Consider the following 24,122-nt stretch of genomic DNA (forward strand, 5'->3'; position numbering starts at 1 on the left):
GGAGGGTTCATAACTGTATTAAAGAATTTAGAGTAGCGAAGTGAAAGCAGCACACCCCCACGGCATTGCATACTCTGGGCACTCGTTACCTCATGCATGCAAACAAACATCCTGAACAACATGCCTGGGAGATAGGAAAGATAGGCCCATTACAACAAAGCATTAATTGTGGCAGAATGAAATCAAAAGCCACTTTATCTGCTATGGTCAAACATTTCTAAATTGTACACAAGCTTTTAGGCACAAGGATTTCGTCAAGTGACTGAGGATACCGAAATGGTATCATCTTGTGATGATAACAGACAACGGCAGAAAAAATACTATAACTGCAACTTGCAAAAAGCAAAATACATAGTCCGAAATAGATGCTTATTCTACTCTAAATGCTTTTTGGAAGTGTGTCTGAATTGTGAATTTGAGGTATTTAATAACAGACTAAATCAATTGGGCCTTTTTTGAGTCTAGAAATTATTGTATAGAATTCCAGAATGACTATTCGTTATTCCTATTCTTTCTTGTTTAGGGCCACTGCTCACTTGTGGAACCCCTATTTTTTTCTTCTTCAGAGGCCTGAACAAAAAAGCCAGCCACTCCAGGAACAAAGTGTTAGGGAGAATTATCTGTTTAGGCTGAATTTCCTAACCTAGTGAGTCCCCCAGGAGCTTTGCTGGATTTCTGGAGTTTGTTTTTTCCATCCTGCCAAGAGTGAGACTCTTTTTCTCCCACTCTTGGACATGAATGTGTGTAATTCCTGTGAATGTCAATGTGTTCGATGGGCTATGGGGTCTTTTACTCCATAGGGTCTCATATGTTTTGCTATGTGTGTTACACCGCACCCTACGTGCCGTAACACTGGGGCGTCCTAGCGGACCTCCATCATAGACTCCATACCCGGGGACTGACTACTGTCTCCCCGGGCATGTAAAGTCACCATTGGCTTTACTAGACCTAAATTTACTAACAGAACTAGTACAAACCATCCTATTGTGGGCGTACTAGTAGGGGTAATCCGATTACTCCTAGGTCTGTTATTCGAGGGGGCACTGTCCCGTCCCCCCTCGTCGAGTTTTGGCTGGTGGCAGTGGAAACTACTTGTTATATTCGACCCCGAATATAACCCTATGGGATTCTTCCCATTGTTAGAGATTAACGAGAAACAGTATCAATCTCTAACATACCACCGGTCTACTTATCTTAAATAAGTCTATCGGATGGTATTTTCTGCCAGAACTCGGTTTTTAAAATGGCGTCTGTGTTCGTCTCTGTGACTTCTAAACCAAAGGTCGAGCCCTTTGTTCCACTTTTGGAGGGCCTCTGTACAGAGACCCTCCAAAGTGGTGCCATTCTGTCTGGGTTACCACAGGGGTGTGGGAGGGGGTTTAGGCACCCTGGACCGAGTTGCCTTGCCAACTCCGGTCGCACTCTGGTGTGATTGGCCCAAGTGGTGAGCCTCCCCGCTCACCACTTAGCGTGTGTTGATTGACAGCTAGGCTGAATGAATGGGGGTTTTCTGCATAAAAGCAGGGCTTTTGGGACTGTATCTTCAGAAGTCGCCACAGTACCTAAGAATCCGACGAGGGTAAAGCTGAGCTGACCTGCAACGACGACACCTCCGGTGGAGCCCTGCTGAACCGACTCACCACTTCCCGATGACAGAGGAGATCTCCCTGCCAGAGAGTCTCTTCCCCTGACTGGTGGGAACAACCAGTCCCCTTTGCTTTTTATTCGCCTCAGGACGCAGTGGTCGAATTGCCCGTGCAGAGCACCTCGGCAACCGGATAGCCACTACCCCTGTACCGCGACCAAAAGGTGGTGCCTTGTGACGGAGCACTCCGCGGCTGGTCTCTTCCCTGGTGGTGCACCGGACTTCACTTTTCTTCGACGACGAGATCATCTCATCTCTTGGCAAAGACCCGACGTGCATCCACCACCAGGAACAACTGCCCCCGCCGGAGCTGTCTCTCCACAAACAAGGTACCGTGTCCGCCTGGCTTCCCTTTCGATCGGTTCGAGTGAGGGGTCTTAATCCTCTCCTTTCCGTTGGGTCGCCTCCAAGCTTTCTCACGTATTGTTCTGAACTAGTTCAATCTGCCGATAACAATTTGCTACAAAGACTCGAACGCATTTCCACTAGAGACTTTTTGGGACATATCGCCTTGCCTCTCTCCGAGTGGGCCTGGCCTCTGAACTTTATGATCTATTGTGGTTCTTGCCTTCTTGCCTTGCATTTTTCCCGTGAAGTATTGAACTGTGTTGATTTCATAACCTGCTTATTTTTCTCTCCCGTCCTAACTAATATTAGAGTGCCATCTAGGTTGAGGCATACACCTCTGTCTGCAAATAAGTGGTGCCGGTAGAACCTAGACTTGTCGAAATATTGTCAGGGGGATTGATCGTTTCTTCTTCGTACAGTAATTGTATTTGACTTGTTTGCCGTGATTGTGCCAGAGTGTTTTTGATAGATGTTTCGTTATAAATAAATACCTTAATATCTTTACACTGAGCCTTGTTGCGCGTTAGCTTGTCTTACTGTGAGGAATTGCCCTATGTTGTATACTCCACATACTGCTTAACTCTTCTTGAGGGAAGTCTGACTGCTCAGCCACAGCTACCAAGTGAATCTGTGTGGTACAGACTGCTACCAAGTGGGTTTACTGCCAAACACCTGTAGTCCTAAATCTTTTGCAGTGGTCCCAGAGGGAACTGCACAGGTTTCCGCCTAACACAAAGCCACATGGCAATGGCCCAGGAGATCAGGTTTAAAAAAAAAAATAAAAAAAAAAATTAAAAAAAACTTCGGGGTAGCACGGGAGACCACTGGGATAGCCATGGAAACAGGGGTCGCAAGCTGCAGCCCCCACGTGACATCACTGCGGTGGACTGTGGCCATTCACCCCCGATACCTTTATCTTAATGTACTTCATGTGCCCCTTGTTAGTGCACAAGGTGGAGCCTACCAACTTTCATACTCCAAACAAGGCATCTCCAATTTAGTGTTTTTGTATTGTGCAAGCACTCTTGTACTTCAGATCTTTAAATAAAAAGGGGGTTCAATGTAATAAATCCACTTTTACATTTTAGGACTGTTCATACTGGTACCCCTTTGCTAAGGTGGTTCAGAGTAGAACCTTATATTTTGCCAAATGAATGTTCATGATCTGGCTTCCATGATCTGCCTTCCTTTTTCGCGCACTTACACCATCTTTAAGTCTTCGAAACATCCACTGCGCGTGCCTGGTAATTATTTTAAACCATTGCTTGCCTCCTGATATTTTTGGTTATTCAGAGCTCTACTTTTCATTTGCAAGAACAAAAGACACGTAGGCAACGCTCATGCTATTTTGCAATATTTTATGAACTGAATATACATCTGCCCAGGTCCACCTACACCTACTGGTCAAGGTAATGACAGCACGGTTTTCTCTTCAACACATTTTGTTTACTCCAATAAATGGACTATTTTCTTACGGATTTATCAACTGCTTCCATCTTCTAATAAAAGGTGATTAGCATGCACTACTAAAGGGGCAGTTATCTCTGCCCTATAACATCAACTATTGGGTACCTGCCTCCCAACTAGCTTCTTGTTAGCAGGCAGAACCTTTGAGATCGCAGAAGGCAGGTCTGGGCACGTGGTGCCAAGCACCCAGCAATTTCTAACAAGCATTGGCAATGGAAACAGTTTGGGCTTTTGTGTAGGCATGTAAAAAGGCATTTGCCAGGCACAGCCGTAGTGGTATTAACAGCCCATTGATAGTATGAAGTGCAAAATAGTGCAATTACATGGGTAACCAATAGCAGTGCCTTGCAAGACCAAACTGTTGGCTTTGCCAATGTCATTTATAACAGGGCTTCAGTGAAGGACACCCACGGTGCTTATAAAGTGGCTGACGGCAACCAAGTTACATTTACATTACACCACTTGGGGGATTATAACTCCAATTAAGTCACTAACTCTCAGAAGTCTACTTTGAAAAAACACTTGCAGGCACTGCTAAATTGGATGGCAAGGCTTGATTAAAGCGAGCTTAAACCGTTCCCGTGAGGAGGTTTTTGAAAGGGAGGGGCAGGATCTGGGCGGGAATAGCTGTAGGGATTAGCACGATCTTTGACAGTCAAACACCCACAAACTATGTGTCACGCATATGCCATTTCTACCCAGCTGTACTCTAATGCAACAGTTTAAGCTTCCAGGTGTCGCAAGCAACACAGAATATCCCAAACAAAACATGTCCTCTAGCAGTCCTCCTCTGCCTTTCAGGTTCCTCATCAGTTGTGACCAGCCCTACTACCAATCATGTTTAATTAGCATTTTTACTTGTGAAACATGGATTCAATACTTTTAATCACCCTCTATTTTTGGGGGATTGATTACGCTCTGTAGTTTGGAGGTGGTTTGCAGCGATTTGTAATGGTTAGAGCACGGTAAGAAGAAGCCCCACACAGGTTTTGTTTTAAATCTTTTTCTAATCCACATCACCTGGTCCCACAATGCAGAAGACTGAAATGCATGGGTGTTGGAATGAGCCTTCAAGACGTCAAAATCATTTTCACTAGGGACGAAAATGTCTGTGCTTACACATTGCTCTGGGGACACAGCGACTCTAAGCATCTCCCTAGCATTTGGATTACCGTGGTTCTAATTAGTGCCATCTAGTAAAGCACACTTTTAAATAAATTCAGTCCAGCTCATTCGCAGCAGAATAAGCTCGTTATTTGAATGGGTGAATCTTAATAGCCTTTAATGCATACATAAATGGGCTACTGTTAACACAAATCGTGATTATCTGGTCAGTAACATCAATGAAAGGTCGGCTGCACTGTTACTAGAACATTAGTTCACTGCACTGACAAGGTCCACATCACCAAGAACAGAAATTAAATGCGTCTCACCATGACAACAGCCAACTGCTACGTTGCATCTGTGGTACATGTAATTAACCACAATATAAGTTGGAGGGGGTAGAGAATATTGTCCTAAATTGGGGGGCACCTGTGCCGTTTTGGTCTCCAACCAAACGTCAAAGTAGTTGGTCTATGTACAAATGTGCATCATCGGTGTGGGTGACCCTCACAAAGCTTTTCATGGCATCTTCGATGCCTACTTGAACAGGTGGAATGATTATTAACATTAATGTACTCTATGCTAAACCGAGACCTATAATCGTCTTTATCAAGCTGTCCAGCAGCAAAGACAGCAATTACACATTAAGAACTTTTACATGAAGACCTCCAAGAAAAACAAAATGCCACTCCTTAATGAGTTGGGCCCATCACCTCTGAACCAGCCAATCACAGCAACCCATACGCCATTAAAAGGCTGTGTAATTAGTCCATCGTTGCACGACTCAGCAAATTACTTCGCAGTAATTCATTCTATGCAGCATTCATTCTATGCAGTTCTAATTTTTCATTTTTAACCTTGCAGTGCGTTTTGTTGTAGTTGTCTTACCCGTGTGCTTATACTGTTGAAGCACTAGTGACCTGTGTTTCAGCCATTTCTCCTGTGGGTTGAGAGTGGGTCATGTATGGGCTAAAGAGGAGTGCTCCGCTCTTCGGATCAGGCAGCCATTGAGCTCCGCTTTTCTGTACGCAGCTCACAGTGAACAGGGGCACATTCAGGGGAAGACTGGCAAGTGGGGCAAAGGGGCAGTTGACCCCCAGAGATACAAAATGTAAAATTAATCAAAACATACGAAGTCCTTCAGAGACTAACCTGCCACACAAAGGAACAGAATGCAGCAAATGCTGCTCAGATTCTGTGTAAATGGGGTAAGGCATTAATTACCAGCCCCGACAGTGGCATTTCTGGATATCCAGCCTTCTCAAAGTTTACCACTAGCAGGGTGTTAACTCCAGTACTATTTCGGAAATACTAACTTCAAATGGCGGTAATGTAAAGTTCAACATTTTTTTCAGAATCAAGGTGAAGGGAGAAATGGATCAAATCACTTGATTTTGCACAAATGGGTAAATTCTGATCCTTCTATGCATCATATGGGTAAGATGGTGAAAGGAGGCACATTAGAGATGCCTACCTTGTTACCACATCAACATGGGCAGTTAAACAAAATATGTTTCACTCCATTGAAGGAAAGCACCTGTTTTGATTTTTTTTTTACCTCCACCTTTTTGGTGCAGAAAAAAAAGAAAGTATTTCTGCAAACTGCAAAATGTCCAACTTAATCATAATCGCCAATACTTCTTTGGAATAGCACTGATGGTATTTGATTAAAACCTCAATTGAGTAGTTGGTAAAATCAACAGTATTTGGCAAACATTTTTCTGTTACCATCCATCCAACTCTGAAAGGCCCCCCCCAGTCCGATTGTATTTCATCATCTTGTCCAAAACACTACTTGCTTATGTGACCAACCAAAAAAACATGCAAATCAGCACCACAATCACATATATAGGTACAAAGTCACATGAACTAAGATACATCCTTCACCTATACTTTTCACGGTCAAAAATACACTCAAAAACATTAACTTGTGGGAGAAACAGAATCACAGACCCATATAGTAGGCCGCTCTTGACAAACATTAGACCACCTTCATTTGCCAAACTAAGCCAGGGCAACGGAAGATAGTGAGGGGCAAGGAATGGGCTGGTGTGATGGGAAATTAAAGGGTGTGAGTGGCAAGGAATTGCTCACCGAGCAATGTGGGCAAGGGAAGGAGTCCGTGCAAGTTAAGGGAAAGTGATAAGGATGGAGCAAAAAAGGGGAACAGAGGTCTGAAAGTTAATTGTAAGAAACAGGGGGTCATAGAGAATGTAGTGCAATGGAAGGACACCAGAGGATAATGGATAAAAAAAAAAAAAGAATATGGTAAAAGACAGAGGTAGACCTCTGGACAAATAGGTTGGCAGGTTGACTGTTGCTGAGATCAAGGTCTGACTTGCATGCTGGCTTGAGCCCCTTTCTTTTTTCTGACTAAATGATGGATTATTGCTTTATGCACATAGGTTTCAATTACTACTTCCCTCATTTTTCAGGTTCCTTTATCATTTGATTTGGTGCTTCGAGAATACACACAATTGTACAAACTAAGATTATATTTATTTGAAATCTGCTTTAGAATTATCTTGGTCTGTATTTCAGATACATTTGCCTCAAGATAGACTAAGAATAGGTTTCCCCTTTGTAGAAACATTGGTGCTTCAAAACCCGATTTATTGAACCCTACAGTTTAGTCCTTGAATAGCAACTTTGCAGAAGGCATGTTTTGTTGTTTCTAATATTGAAGATGAAATAGAAGATTAAACCTGTCCACCCCCACTTTATACATTTGAAACCAGGAAGAATGGGATCAAATCCTCACCTTCCACACTTTATACCTTGTGTTTTTCCTTAACTATCTGAAGAGAAAGCCTCACTTATATGGGTTTATACTCTAAGGGGTGGGCGGGAGAGGACATGTTCAAAAGAGCCGTAACATTAATGAAAGGAGTAAAAGCCTTGCACGAGGCTTTCACTACGTCACAGCTCATTTTCAAAGCTTTGTATGGTGGAATGGGGAGGTGGAGCACAACTTGCATTTCGGTCTTCCTCTCTGCCATACCAATGATCCAGCACTTGCCCAGATAGATTGTCATCCTGTCACAAATGCTGGAAATCCATATGTGGTCCATCAGCTTTTGCACTAGCAGGGGGACGCCAATGCTGTCGGCATGCTCATTCTGCACTGCAGAGTGCAAATGTGCAGGGAAAAGGCGGCATACACGCGTGTATGCCACCTGTTGCCCTTTACGCATGCACCTCCCCGATTCACATTACCAAAATTTGGTGGTCCCAACTTGCGTTAGTGTAAACTTAACGGATCCCTACTGCCAATTACAGAGAACGCGAAGTTGAGTCCATATAGTGTTACTCTAACAGTTTATGTTAAGCATACTGGGGCGAGGATGCAGGATGACAAGAGACTGTCTTGTATTTTGGGGGTGGGTACACAGGATGCAGGTATGGGTTTTGTGTTGTGGGCTATGGGGCAGTTAGCCAGGCAGGTGTCTCTTACCAAGACAGCAAATGTTTTGAGAGTAAACCAGGATCCCCTAGTTCAGCAATGGCTCTGCTCTACCATTAAATTCTTTAGCTTCGCCACCTCTTTACATTGTTCTAAACTACTTCAAGGCATAAAATAAGTGGTATTGCATAGAAATGGAAAATTAGTAAATTGCTTTTCATTGTATTGAATATGTCGCTGCGACATAAATGCCAAAGTAGCAATATGCTGCTAATAAGGTTTTAATAGATGTGTGTTGGAAGACTTTTGCAGTAAGACTGTGCTTGCAGGTGCGGCAGGGCCCCCAGGCCGGGCTCTAAAACATAATTACAGAATAAAACAAACATTTTTCCCCGAAGATTGCAACATGTTGATTACTGCGCCTTTGTGCAGTAATAACATGCCGACCCCCATTACACTGACTAATGGGAGCAGGGGTTGCAGGGGCGTCCCCTCGCTTGCATTAGATTTCCTTGCGACGCCAGGTCAGATCTACGGTGGTGGGCAAGGGCTGACGCTGCAGGGACGGAGGAGAGATGTCACTTCACGGTGTGCCACTGAAAAGGTAAGTGGGTTGGGGGGCGGGGGGAGAGGATATGGGGATGCAGGGCACAGTGATCTATGAACGCTGCACCATAATGGAAGTCAGCAATTTAGTTGTCTATTATGGGCAGTGCCGTGATCACAGAATCCATCGTTATAACCAGTGTTAAATAACATTTAAGCTCTAATCACCCCTATGCTGGGTAGGGGGCTGGTCTGTTTTTCGTCACTGGTGCGTTTTAGCACTCGAAAAGAGAAGAGGCAGGCTGGCATTGTGTGTGATTGCAAAACATTAGGCAGCACTGATATTTTACCACAGCTTCCTGAAAACACACATATTCTTAAAGGTAAAATCTGTTTTATTGGGTGGGTGAGGGGTGGTGGTTTATTTGCCAAAGTAACCACGGATTTTGATCCGCAAGCTCAAGTGAAAAAGAAAGGCAACACGATTCGTTCAATAAAATGATATGAAAAAACGAATGCAAGCATGCATTTTAAAGTCGGCCTATTTTGAAGGGAACATTTTGGGTGAATGGTGTTGTATAGCATACTAGCTGGGCCTGTGTTGCTAGTCCCCTCGCTGGGGTGAGGATACCTGCTCCGTTAGTATATTGGTTTTAAGGGTAGTACACTCCTCAAATGAATGGGTGGGTGGGATGGGGCAAGGGTGTTTGGTGAACATGCTGGGCCTGCAGTCCGTCAGGTTTTTAAAGCACGTTTATCTGCATAGTTTCAGAGGGAAAAGCTCACACAGCTTAGTTGGCTGCTCAATCTATACCTCCATAATTAAAAATAATAATAATAAAAAAAAACTAAATGAAATATTATCCTGTCTATTCCAGTCCCATTGTGACTGCTTGCACACTGGGCTCACGAGTCACGCCCTTAATAAAAGTGGAAAGTGTCTAACGTACGCAATGGGAAGTTCCTTCACAGGAGGGGAACATACATCCTAAAGTAAACTATACACGTTTCCAAATTTTCTTTTCCAAATAAGCAATGTACACAGGACAAAATGAGCATTTGACAAACTTAACAGTTTTCCTAAAATCTTGTTGGCAGAATAGAAAAGGTGTGCACCTATTAAGTCTAAGAATTTGTAGCGCGTGTGGTTTTGCGGCTCAGTGACCTCCTGGCAGTGAAACATGGGTTTAAATCCTGGTTACGGCACAGTTTACTTCATATGAGACCGCAAAGTATATCTTTATTCTTCCAAAAGTACACTGGGGTGGTTGTAGGCCATGCGCACATTTCCACGAATGTTCCATTTTTGTTGAACTGTAACTTGAATGCAATGCATAACTGCAAGCTGACTGCCAGTGTAGTAGGACTAATAGTATCTTTGAGAGGGTCTGGGGTCTCTAAGCGAGAAAGTGTGTTTGGAGATCTAAGTGGTCTTTTGTCAATTATGACTTGTACAGCAAGTCCTGACTTTTAAGATCGACCTCCCTATGCATTCTGGTATTTGTGGTCCTATATTTAAAAGGGAAAAACACCACTAGTTCATGACAGAAATCAAAATGAACTGAGGCAAGATATTCCAAGCATGATATGGAGAATTGCTTATGTGAAACAAAGAATAAGTAATATGAAAAAAACAGTTTCACAGTCATTGATTGCAATGAAATCTCCATTCAATTGAAAATAACGACCGAACAAAATTGCTAATCATATACGTTCAATTGCCAAAACATTCTTATTTAGCAAACGGACTAATCAATTTTGCAAAACGAATTCAGGTCTTTTACTTGTTCTGGAAGTTGAGGCTACGGCACTGTGGGCTTGAGCCATGGCACCATAGGACAGAAAACTAACGTACAGCAGCGCCCCCTCCACCCCCAGCGCCCCAAGGCCAAATATCAATCCTCTCCTCGGGACATTTCTCTTCCTAGCAGGTAAAGCATATGATGAACAGTGGCACAAGGCTCAAGTGCTTGGTCTTTCAAGTAGTTGAGCAGGGTTCATATTTTTCTTTGGTCAAATATTTGGTTGCATCATTTAAACGGTTATCATCTGCGCTCCAAGACACAGTTAAAGACTGAGCTGGGTAAGGGGGTTTGGCATGCAATTTCTGCTGTTTGCCTTTATTAGAAATCTCCTTTTCCTCACAGAACATGGCTGCAATGTCGCAATATGCACGTGCTTGGGGTTCAGGTTATATTGAATTAGAGGCATACACATTACATTATTTACGTGGAGTTTGTGTGTGATGCAGTCCACTTGCAGGTCAGCACCACGTTTCAGTGCACAGTATATAATGGTTATCTGCACAGCATTACCAATAAAACCCTGCGGGTATAGCATGCAAATACAAGACGTATAAACTGGGAGTTCAAATGTTGCTTTCAGTATAGAAAAAGTTGCATAAAACGATCCCACTGTTTCCGCACCTTCAATTGCCGGTTTAAGAATGTGCTTGTTTTGAACGGTCCCTTTCAAATTCTACAAGCCAGGATGAGGACTAGGAGTGATGTCTATGTTGAGCTGTAGGTGCTTTATTGTAACCAAATCCAACATCAAGACCTGAACGAATTTGCAAGTAACTCAAAGAAAATTTAAGTATGCGTTTGCTTTAACTGTACAGCTCACTTTCTGCAACTGTAAGGTCTAGGAGCATTGTGGTAACCAGTCCCCAGCATACGACCTGCATACACCCTGTATTTTGGGCAGCTAACAAAAGTATATATATCGGTTATTAAAACACAGCACAATTTCGTCTGAGCAGATGCTTTGCAGAAAAGAACATTTGTGAGAGCCATGTAGTGCGATTAAAAACTCATTTTTGCCTCATAAAACATGTCCCACTCAGCAATTGTTTGTACCCCCATGTAGAGAAACCAGGGGCTAGTGAGCTGCTTGCGCCTTCTTACATACAACTTCAATGATTTGTGGCCTTAACATTGCCAAAGGCAAATTCTACCTAGTAGAAAAGCTGCACTAATATAGCAACACACGATTGTTGGTGGTTTATACTTCCGATTGGGTTAGCAGTCACTGTGAAATAGCGTTTGGAGTCCCCCTCTCCTCTAAACACCATCTTGGGCAATTGGTCACTAGAAAATTGAATGCTCGGCAATCGGCCGCTGAAGCAATGCCTGTTGGACATTGCTTTCTGACGGGACTAGCATGCAGCATATGCATTTAACTCTGCAGGCCCTTTAGACTGGTCTCCTTCAAATGCCCATTTATCAAGCTTTAAATAGGAGGCTATGAGCATGCTTTAAATATACTCCCTCTAATTGCTTGTGTCCCCTAGATCCAGTTTGGACATATTGCTTTGCCGCAGTGGGTAGCAATATACCGTTCCAGAGCTCATACTCTAGACAGATCAGGTGTAGACATGTTTCTTGGTGTGGCGATCGACTGCTGGTCCTCCTGCTGAACCATCAATTATTTTCTTTGCAGAAGGATATGGGTAGAAGACCCATCATTTTCCTTCTTGTATCATTGATCTTTACCTTCGAAGTGTTTGAAGAATATATTCCCTAGTTTTCAATTTCCTAATGCAGCATTTCGTATGGTTAAAGGAGGGGTTATCCCCGAGGGCTTTGGCAGTAAGCCCCTGAGGTGCAGTGTGTAAACTAAAGATTTTGAGATTCAAGTTCTTGGGTTCAAATCAAACCTCTGCCTTCACTAATCCATTTAAACCCTTGCAGTGTCTACCGATTGCAGCCCACAGTTCAGAGTCCCCCCTGCTATATTTCCCCTCATTTGCACCTTGCTTTATCAGCAGTTTTTAGTCTGTGAATGGGTGTTCCAAGGTCTTGCGTTTTCTCCCTATATGGATTTCTGTTTCCATCTAGCGAGAGGATGACTTTCTGGATTTTTCTTTTCAAATCTGTTATCTAGATTATGGCAGCCTGGGTTGGATGGGACATGAGGCTTCCAGTTTTAAACATATGATGGACATTTACATGAAGTTTGGGAACACCTACACATTTAGTGTTGGATGGTGTTCCAAGGTCTAGTCAGTCTAACTGATGCAGGAGCAATGTATACTGCTTTGAACTACAGTCTTCACATGGAATGGCTAATACCGCACACTATCGCAAGTGGGGGTTGAGATTATTTTAAAGGACACTGAGGCGAGTATTCTCCCTTCCACCATCTCAGGGAGGTAATTCAGCTCCCAACTTCTTCCTGCCTTTGTAGGGGGATCACAATTTAATTTTAAATTTGCTTTCAGTTTTTACATTGCACAACATCACCAAAGAAAAAATATATAACAACGATTTTACTGCACGGCAAACTGTCATACTGTTTTACAATTCAAGATCCTTGTAAGAGAATAGAAATGTAGTAATACATCTCTTCCGGGGGAAGAGGGTTATTTTGGTAATAAAGGTGCAAATTAACACTTTCTTTCCCCGCCCCAGTATTCCTCTTGAAGCGCCTCAGTATTCCCCTTAATCATCAAGTGGGTTGCAAATGAGGTTGCCTCAAATATAGCATTTCCTATCCTCTACTTTACTGGCTTTACATACAGCTGTCAATGCACACAGCAAATTTAGCTTGCTGTTTACAAGGGCCAAGTAATACCCAACTGCAAATGATCTGGCCATGGTGGTCAAGACGTTTCTGTAATTGTTGAAGTCTAAATTACTCCGAGTACTTGTAGGAATAGTTCATGTTTAAGATTGTTCTTCTGTTTTCACCAGATATGCCAGGCCTCCTTATGGGTGTGTCCAAATCCTTAACCTATTATGGCCTTTTGCTTCCAGATGTCCCAGCTTAATGATTGCTTCTATTAAGGTTGGTTTCTGCCACTTCCTTGGTTTCCTGGTAGGACTCGTACAGATATATCCTTCACTGGCAGCCCATTTTAGCATTTCTCACTACATCATTTCCCTTCCAGGTTTTCAACAGATAGGTCCCTGAAGCTACACCGGATAATACTGTTAGCCGGCACACTTTGAAAGGGTTTTATTTTGACCTGTTTTATGTCATTGAGGAGCTTCTATTCACTCAAACCATCGAGTTTATGCTTCCCTTGCACTATTTCTTTAAAAGTTCATTACTATACATATTCTTGGCCATTTGCTTTCCTGTAGTTACCCAATACTTAAGGTCTAACTGGCTCACCGACTACGGAGGCATAATACACCATTGGTTGAGATTCCCATGGTCCCCCTAAAGATAACTGCATATATGCAGACTTACTGACCGGTTACAGGAATGTTTCCTAAACCTCAAGGTGATTTGCAACTATTGCTCCAGAACTTACTATTTTACTAAACAAAGTTGACAAGTCATGTACTCCTTTTCCCCACAGCACGTGAACATTCTTATTTCATAGTACCATATGTTTTGTATATGTGTCATTCTAAGTTTGTCTTGGCTTTCACTGCATTATAATTTGCGGGCCATTTCACTTGTCCATTAATTTAAACGTTTAAGTTAATTTCTTGTATAGCTCCTTCTGTGGATGCTCCGTCCTGTGATAATCTAAACAATAATTTTATTGTGAAAGGGTGGCAGGTGTTGGACAACATGCAAAGGGTCACAATTTGTCAATGGCAAATCTATTATAGTAGATAATCATTTAAATAGGATTTATATAATTGATTCCTCCCACCCACTGTAAGGCAGAATCATATGCAGTACCCTTTGGAACACCACACACAATTAAGACTGCAAGTACAAATTCACCTTTGGTACAAGCCTGTACTACACAGTAAAGTGGTAGCGATGGCTGAGCAGCCAGACTTATCTCAAGAGTAAAGTGAGCAGTATCAGAAGTTACACAAAGTACAGAAATTGCTATGGTTCAAACAAACACTGACTCAAGGTTTCTGAGTAAAAGTATACATTTATTTAAACATCAGTTGTGAAACATTTCATTAATATAAAGCAGCGGAAAATCACAATCTTAATACACTACACACCACCCAATGCATTCTGGACAAGTTAAACTTAAAATGAAGTGTGAGCAAAATGGCACTCCAGCAATTTAAAAAGGGAGGGAAAGACAAGGTTATTCAAAAATCAAGAAGCACCAACAAGTAGGTAGGCACGGCAATCTAGAAAAGGCTTTCTACAACTAGGATTCAAATCAGTAGGCCTGGGCCAATGTTAATTGTTCAGATTCTTTGCAGAGGATCACACTCTTCAGAGCAGTTTGCGGTTAAGTCTTTGCCAAGAGTTCGAAACGAAGTTGGTGGGAAGAAAAGTTATTTAAAAGAGTAGAGAAGGACAAGCCCTCGGATTAGCAAAAGATTTCAAACACTTTCACTGTGGTCGGACTGAACGAACGACTGGATTTGACCAGTACCTAAGTAGAAGAAGAATGATGCAGCTGAGGCAGAAGTTCCTGGCAGTCGTGCAGGCTCACGGTTCCTGAAGCGACTGTCGGACTGACAAGGAGGAAGACTGGAGGGTCCTGCACTGCCCAGCGAAGAAACCAGCAGCAGAGCAAAGAGACAAATAAAACGTGCGCTCCTTAAAACCCAAACAGGGTCCGGTCCTCCTGGCTATCCGGTTCACTTCAGCGATGCAGAGCAAATTCGACCAGGGGAGGGAGGCCTTGCTTGGCGTTTGGCAAACTGGTCAGTCCCACCAGCTCAAGGGAAGAAGATTCCTTGCAGATCTTCTCCGTTGTCGAAGTTTAGGAGATTCAGACCCGCAGTAGGGCTTCACCAGGAGGGTCAGTAGTTGCAGTAGTCCTCTTCCTTCAGCTTCTCTTTGGTTCTCTCAATCCAGCGGCGACTCCACCTTGCAAGTCCCAGGGACCTGCTTTTTATGCACTTTCCCCCATTCATACAGCCTGGCTGTCAGTCACACAGCAGGGTTGCTGTCCTGGCAGGACATTCACCTAGCCAATCAAACAAGAGTGACTGGGGTCCCCAAAGAGACCCTTTGCAGGGGGCCTAAAACCCCTCCCTCACATCCTGTCCACCCAGACACTTGGGTGCCTAAGGAGGGCTTCTGTGCAGAAGCCCGCCAAAGGACAGCAAACAAAGGAACCAAACCTGGTTTGGTGCGCAGAGTAAAACACGAGAAAGACCTTTACGAAAAGAAATGACGAATAAACCCAGCCAGAACCAAATAAAATTAAAAGGGGTCCAGCGGATTAAAGTTCGAGGCTACTAACATAGCCTAAAACAGTACCACGGCTATTTCCATGGTCCGCTGTAGGAATAAAATGGTAGATACCACTGCCACCAGCCAAATCTTAAAGAAAGGGGAAAGAAATAATGTTCCATGAGAAGCCAAAAAAAAAAGGGATAACTATTAACCCTTTCCAGTAATCTATGGAATATAGTTTGTACTGGGTCTGTGAATTTAAAAAGACTAACAAAGTCAATGGCGACTTTACATGCTTTGGGAGACAGTATTCAGTGCCAGAAAATTGAGTTTTAAGTGGGAAGCCTGAAAAGACAACCCTGTGTCACTGCACTAAAGGTGCTGTGTGACACAGTAAAAAGATGCCTATGGAGTAGGTGAGACTCCACAGTCTATGAACTCAAAAATGTAAAACACAGCAAAAGACATGTAAGAGTGGGAAAAAAGGCTCACACTCTTACCAGATGAAAAAAAAAATCCTTGAAATCCAGCAAAGCTGCTGAGGGACTCAGTAAGGGAATGTAGCCATTCTGGAGAATTCTCCCCAACACCCACCCAGTTTGTTTTTTCTCTTTCCTCAGTCATCAGTGACTGACAAGATGGTAAAGGATTTTGGCAAACACTTCATGGGTTCCATAATCAATGTTTCAATGACAGCAGCTGGCACAATATAAGCAAGGCTCTGAATTGCTCTTGTTCCTGGTCCAAGGGCAAGATGATGTCATCAAGTGAGATGGAGAAGAATATTTATGAACGCTTGTGGATTTTCATCATGAGTGATGGTATGCAATGGCCAATGTGATGTGGACAGGAATTAAGGTTCACCTACCGTCTTCGATGGAGAGATTCTATCAAAGGAAAAGGATACTACTGTTCTGAGCACTAAAGGACTAATTACACAGCCATTTATTTACTGTGGCTTGCTACGATTGGCTGGTTCAGGAGTGCCAAGTTATTTTTTCTAAAAGCCGTTTTCACTTTATTTAAAAAAAGATGATTAAAGTGTAATTTGTCCTTTGCTGCTGGATCAGTAGATAAATAAGCTTCATGCATAATACTCGTCTCCATGTAGTATAAAATCTAACCCCCTCCCCCCACTCACGATAGTAAGGAGATTAGCCATTGTGCTCCTTACCTGCCATGGCCAATGCAGCTACATCCGGTACTACGATCAGTGTACCTGTGAAGTCACTACGATCACCTGCGTTAGCAGTTTCTACAGCCTCTGCTCGAAGAATGATTTCCACACTCCGTGGGATTGCACCACGGGGTAACTCTGCCTGAGTCTCCTGAATTCTCACCTGAAAAGAAAAAAAAAAAAAATGAAAAAACGTGTACCTTTTAAGAAAACATGTTTTGCCCTATTGAACGAGTGCCCTTTCTCTGCTTTGGAATTCTGTAACGTACAGAGTCGTATCTGAAGCAACGAACAGACCAGACAATACTTTACAGTCCGGTTAGGTAAATGAATTTACCCAGGAGCTCAACTTCACTGGTGGACTTTTGAGGAGCAAATTAGTTAAATTCTATGTCAAGACCGGAGGCTCTGATTATGCTTACTCTTCAACTTTACTGTTCAGCAGCAAAGAAAAAATTTCCAAATTGGTTCATCCCCGGACCTGATCATAGAATCAGACGCCAGCAGATGGGGCTGGGGAGCCCGTTGCGGGAATCTATCGACAGGGGGCAGATGGTCGGATCAGGAGACGAAGCTCCATATAAACTGTCTAGAATTACTGGCAGGATGGTTTGCAGTCAAATGCTGGACACAAGAGAGAGTACAATGTTGTGTCCTTCTAAAGATGGACAATATCTCAGCAGTCAGATACATCAACAGGCTGGGAGGGACAAAATCCAGAATTCTTGCGGAACTAGCGAAGGAATTTTGGGAACTTTGTCTGGAAAGAAGAATTTCAGTAAGAGCAGAATATCTGCCGGGCCAACAGAATGTAGTGGCCGACTGGAATTCCAGATACCTCAGGGACTCCAGCGATTGGAAACTGGACGAGAGGGTGTTCCAGGAAATAATGTCTCGGTGGGGTCCATGCCAGATCGATCTTTTTGCATCGAGGTTGAACAGACAATTACCCCGATTTTTCAGCTGGAGACCAGACCCGGAGGCAGAGGCGATAGACGCTTTCCTGCAATTCTGGGGCCATCAGAGGAATTATGCATTTCCCCCGTTCTCCATGATAATGAGGACCCTTGCTCAGGTGAGACGTCAGAGGGCATCACTAATCCTAGTAACGCCAGATTGGAGAGGTCAAGTATGGTTTCCCAGTCTTCTGGAGATGTCTTATCAAAACCCACTGACCTTACCCAAGGGAGAATTAATAATACGAGATCCCAGAGGTCTCAGTCACCCTTTGGTGAGGTCAGGAGGAATCAACCTGGTAGCGTGGGCGATTTCAGGGGATCTTGGATTAGGCCAGGACTATCGAATGAGGCTGAGAACATTATCAACGAATCCTGGGCCCCCGGAACACACTAGGCTTATAGATCAGCATGGGCTAGATGGTGTAGCTGGTGTTTGGAGAGGAACATACATCCCGATGGAACGGATGTAGTACATGTAGCAAATTTTTTAGCTCAGATGGCAGCACAAGGTAAAGCTTATAGAACCATTAACACGGCCAGGTCTGCGATATCGGCTGGACATCCTAGAGTTGATGGTCTAGCGATTGGGGAACACCCATTAGTTTGTAGACTATTAAGAGGAGTAAAAATGATTAAACCTCCTAACGAGAAATATAGTGAATTATGGGATGTTGATAAGGTCCTGAGACTATTTTTGACATGGCCAGATAATCAAGATTTGACACGTAAAGCAATTTCAGGTAAATTAGCTATGATTTTATGTCTGTTAGCATGTAAAAGATCGTCTGATATCAGAGCACTGGAGATTAATAGGCAGAGTATGTCCCCCAATGGAGTGACTTTCCTCATTTCGAAGAGGACTAAGACAGGTTTGAAATCTATTTCATATGAAGCTTTTCCAAATCAACCAAAATTATGTCCAGTTAGATGCTTAAAGGCATACGAAGATATGACGGGGGAAATAAGACCCCAAGGGGTAACTCAACTATTAATAGCGATTTGTAAACCTTTTAAAGCGGTTAGACCGGCGACCATAGCCAGATGGCTTAGGTGGGTGATGGCAGAAGCAGGCATAAATATTGAGAAATATGGCGCGCATTCAGTCAGAGGAGCGATAGCTACTAAGGCATATAACATAGGGGCTAGAGTAGAAGACATCATGAAATCGGCGGATTGGTCGATTTTTAAGACTTTCTATTTTAAACCTTTAGAAAGTGCAACATCGTTAGTGGTAAGTAAGCTTTGAACAAGCATAATCAGAGCCTCCGGTCTTGACATAGAATTCAGATTTTCCACACATTCGTTACAGAAAGTCATAATTCTATTAAAGACACGGAGGCGAAGGATTATCCCACCCGATCAATCGTAAGAATGAGATGTTTACATAACATGTTTTCTGATATTATTATGCAAAGTCGTTTAAGAAGTATAATGAATATGATGATGTTGCTAATGTTCAATGTTTATACAAGTTATTACTAGATGTGATACTATACGATTGACCCACCCTGTACTCGATTTATAGTCACTGTTATAAATTATGTTTTTCTCTAGGGACGATGTCAGATGGCAAACAAATAGGAAATTGAGAAGGGAAGAGAATATCAAAGATGTACAGAACTCATCCTCGCAGAAAAGAAAGAGGAAGAAGGGAAAGAGGACAAGAGTTTCCGTTCATTGAGGACTGTCTTATTGGTTTAGAGTTTGTCACGTGGTCAGTTAGAGACCAATAGAAATGAACTACAAATGTTCAAAAAACATGGTTATTGTAGTTTTTTATAAATTTGTATTCATGTTCTTTGGAAATTTTTTCTTTGCTGCTGAACAGTAAAGTTGAAGAGTAAGCATAATCCTTCGCCTCCGTGTCTTTAATAGAATTATGACTTTCTGTAACGAATGTGTGGAAAATCTGAATTATCAGCATATTTCTGAAGCTAAATGGACAAGACAAGGGGAATTTGAGATTATACATTTATAAAAATATCGATTCTTGGAGAGCTGTAACCAGAGGATTAAGGTTAATTGCAAGGATCCTTTAAACATTATAGAACGGCAAGGTAGCTTTCAAATCGTTTAACATTCTAGAGGGGTTCCATTAGTTGGAATATAGAGGACAAGGACCTCTTAAACATACAATTCTTGTATTCAGATGGAACCTCTGGCTACAGGCTTATAGTGAGCATGGCGAGGGTTGAGACATAAAAGCAAGGAGGAAAGGTAGTGATGAGGTGCCAACATATCTTAAGCACAAAGGGCATCAGAGAAGTGGGGAAGAATTTTGAGTTAGAACCAATAGGAGACAGTGATGCGTGTGGGGAAGAGTTGAAAGGGGCCCCGAAGGAGAGCATCAAAGGAGGTAGTGGGAGAGCCCAAAGGAAAGCACAATGGGAAGGGGTGAGTAACCCAAGAAGAGCACTAAGGGAGGGCTCGGAAAAAACACTTTTCACCACTAAGAGGATGTGAGCAAAGGGGAGTGAGGACCAGAGTGGTAGATCCCAACAGAAAGAAAAAAAAAGAAGCCCGCGGGTTAACTAAGCATGTTTACTTTTTTTTTATTTTTTAACATAAAGGTGCAATATTTAAACGTTAATTTAATGCTGGCTAGTTAGGTCAGCCAGACAGTGCCCTGGCTTGGCATGATAGTGGTTCTATTCCACCTGAATTGCTGCATTTTTGTTGCATCATGGATTCCTGCAGTGGTGATTGGTGGGAATAAGTGAGCCGGTTAGCAGAGTAGTTCCATTGTTCATGTGAACGATAGAGTTTGGTTAGTGGAATGAAAGCCATTATTTGGCATGTATGAATAGATTTAAAGTTGATGTTCAAACAATATTGACTTCATTGGATGTGGCTGTAATTATGACCCATGATTACCTCAAATCTAATACAGAAATTAAATGGGCTTAACTGTGGATTTTCTTATTGGTATTGCATTATATACCAATTTGCTATACATACAATTATATGGAGTCTGTCGGAAAGGTCCAGTGACAAATCCAATGAGAAGTGAATTTAAGGAATGTCTGAAAAAGTCCACTTGTGAATTTCCATTGGGGTGGATCTGGAGATTTGGCAGGTGAGGCACAGACTGCTGGGTGCAAGCTGGGAGGGAACCCCATGGACTCTCCCCATCTCTGATCATGCCGGAAGTGACCACAATGATTTCTATGGACACAGTATGGACAGTGTAAAAGAATTGATAAATTATGTTAAAATCAAACAAGGCTAATGTTATATTACAACGTTAATTAGCTGTGCCTCAGTCTCATGATGCAACGCCACAATAAGTAGAGCCCCTGGTGATGCCTCAAACAGTCAGCATAAGATTTGCAGGGTGTAACGAATATGGTTTCATTTGCAGGGAATGGATAGTACAGAGAGGACTATTATAAACGGTAGTTGGATGAGTTACATATTACTGAAGACATATCCATGTACCGTAACTGCTGAATATTTAACAGCAATGACAACAATAATGGGGAAGTGGCCTAGTCTTGGGCCCTCTTCGAGGAGAGGGTCCAGGTCTCAGAGGGTGAACAGATGAGCCAGGTAGGGCACAATCTGGACAATTTCTAGCTGTCTTGATTTAGGCAAGTTGAAGGTTTGTGCAGACAATGTAGGAGGGATTAACGGTAAAACAGCGCAAGATGACTCTGCCGACAATATGGCTTTAAGGATAACTCCGTGCAAGCCGGCACTATGGATAGACTCAAGTGGATAAATGGTAACTCAGCACAGAATATGGCCGGTATAGAAATCCCGCTCGTCCCGCTCTACATCAAGTTTTGAAGTGCTGAATTGGGAAACAGCACCGTACTGGCTACATAGCTACTGATGTTGGTTGACAGCAAACAGTAGTTAAGGATATGTTGACAGGGCACCTTCGGTCCCCTGATGAAATTCAAGAAGTGAAAGCTAATTAATCTATGTATGAAACATGTTGGGTTTTGTAAGGCACCAGAAATAGTAGTGGTACCAGACAATCTATGTTGTATTCACCCTAGTAGCATGAATTGGGCTAGAAATTACTTAGGCTAAACCAAGATTAGTATTCCTGGAGCAACTCCTGATTAAAGGATTCCAAGATGCTACTTACCATTGCTTTGTTTTGCACATTGTTTGGGATGATGTCTGTCACAAATTCTATGTATTAGATTTGTATAGGCAGTGAAGTTTCTGTGGGGTGTTAAGGGTACATCTATACAGTTTTTTAAACACTTTTTGTACTCTTGGCTTTTAGAAATGTGCACGAGATTACACATTTGTTATATTGTATGTATGATTAGGAGATGAAAGTAAATGTTTTGATATGTTAATAAATTGGATAATATTTTTTCATCATCTTTTGACTCGGTACCTATTTGGCCCATGGACCGAGCTTTGTAGGGAATAAGAAAGGTGACATAGGAGAGAGACGGCTGTATTCCATAGTTGTAGATGGTCTATAATGTTGGAGATGGAGTAGAATCCAGACATTGGTAAACTACTCCACTTAGCTCTTATTGTCAGGTGTTGTGGTATAGAAATCTCATGCACAAGATTCAGCATTCACTTCAGTAGCACATGCTTCAGATTCTTGTGCTTTAAATGGCACCGCTAGTAAACAGATAAAATGTGTGGGGGGAGTTGCTTTTATTTGTAAGTCTGATCTCCATATTTGGTGGGAAGTAGAAATGTAAGGACCAGATGGATACGAGACCATTCACATTAAGGTCCGTACGGATCTCAACAAGTTAGTACTACTATATAGGCCACAAATTCCCATTAGCGAGTTCTCTAATCAGTTGTTTACAATTATACTTCCTATACAAAAGACTATTGCAAGACTTATTCTGCTAGGAGACTTCAACCTGTGGTGGTCTTATAAGGGGGACCCAGTTGCATCCATGGGTGAATCATTGCTCACTGAAATTGGTTTTATACAACAGGTACATATCAAAGGGAACATATACTGGACTGCATCAGTGGTCTGATAGTGTCACTATGTCCCGGGTCTGATCACAACTTAATTTCTTTTGATCTAGAATTACCTAGACATGTGTAAAGAACCAAACCCAATATCTCCAGTATTGCTGCAAGAAATGTGCTTACATGATCTGCAGAAGCTTTGGAGCCTTTACTGGAACCTTTAACTTCGACTTATCACTGCTGAAACGGCAGAGGGTGGGCAGTAACATCTCTAGACTAGAGCAGTGCCGCCTACAATCAAATTAATGGTATTCCTCAGAACTGCACAAAACTAAAGTATATAAAAGGAATGCTTTTCGTCATGGGTTACATCTAGAGCACCTACAGATAAATAGGATTACCCTAAAGACACCAAAGATTTTAAATTGCATTCATTAACCTCATCACATGCATTCCTTTTAGCCTCAATAATTGTCAAAGTCAGACTTTCATGAGCTTTGTAAAATCTGGAAAGAGCTTGAAGATCCTTTCCTAAAAAAGTAGTACCTGTCCAAAAGGATAACACATGGTGCACGTTGGTTCGAGAGGCCATGTGTACAGGTGCATTATAAATTACTTATGATATATGTTTGATAAGTTGAAGATAATTAGAGATCCAAGGTTAAAAGCAGTATGATGGCCATCCCCAAAGAGTGATGGCACCGGATAATCAGCAACAGCATTTCAAGGGGAGGGTAAATTCCAACCAGTAACCAATCTCAAATGACAGCCATTGTAAAATCTGGAAATGGCTGCCATCAACGCAGGTAAATAGGCTTGAATTCTAACTGCTGTGTAAACATCACCCCGACAGTACGTAGGCTTGAGCTTCTTTTTAATCTCGTGTTTAAGAAGGGTAAGGTTTCAGAGGGTATCAAGAATGCCTGGATTACTCCATTGTTGATAAACACGAGCATGGATCCTCTGAATCAGCCAATCACCTATGTGCCATTCCTGTTAAGAATACTTGATCAGGTTGCCTATAATACATTTTTAGAACATCTTTCCAACAATAATAATCTGAATAAATAGGGATTTCAGGCCGGCACATGGGACAGAGTCAGCCCTGCTAGACTTGATATCAAGGGTATTACAGAATATGGATTATTGACATACTGTACTATTATTGCTGCTGGACATGTCAACAGCTTTCGAGTTGGTGGGCCATGCCTTGCTGGTTGAGGGTCTTCAACAGGCTGCTGTGCTGTGTTTTCTACCTCATTAGCAATTTGGGTTAAGTCCTTCCTAGAAAATCGCAAGGTAAGTCTGCTGGGGTAGTGCTGCAGCAGATTCTATAGAGAACCAATATGGTGTCCTGCAAGGCTCATGCCCGGCTCCTTCCTTGTAGAACCTATTCACCCTCACGCTATTCCCCCTGCTAGAAGACAAGGTAGTGATGTTCACGAATTACGCATAAGACACCCAATGGCTTATTCCTTTGACAAGGGTTTATAAAGTGGACTTGCA

General features: G+C 42.5%; 1 protein-coding gene across 3 annotated transcripts in view; it reads right to left on the bottom strand.

Annotated features, from left to right (window-relative positions):
* The window catches only part of LOC138481725 (maternal DNA replication licensing factor mcm6-like), an 860,230-nt gene that overhangs the window by 518,062 nt on the left and 318,046 nt on the right, over positions 1-24,122 (bottom strand). For all 3 annotated transcript variants that reach the window (XM_069613836.1, XM_069613835.1, XM_069613837.1), the window contains exon 6: positions 16,747-16,912. In XM_069613836.1, the coding sequence (XP_069469937.1) occupies positions 16,747-16,912 (166 nt within the window). The remainder of the gene's footprint in view (positions 1-16,746; positions 16,913-24,122) is intronic.

Source organism: Ambystoma mexicanum, chromosome 5p (genome assembly GCF_040938575.1).
Source record: "Ambystoma mexicanum isolate Mex_15411 chromosome 5p, UKY_AmexF1_1, whole genome shotgun sequence".
NCBI lineage: Eukaryota > Metazoa > Chordata > Amphibia > Caudata > Ambystomatidae > Ambystoma > Ambystoma mexicanum.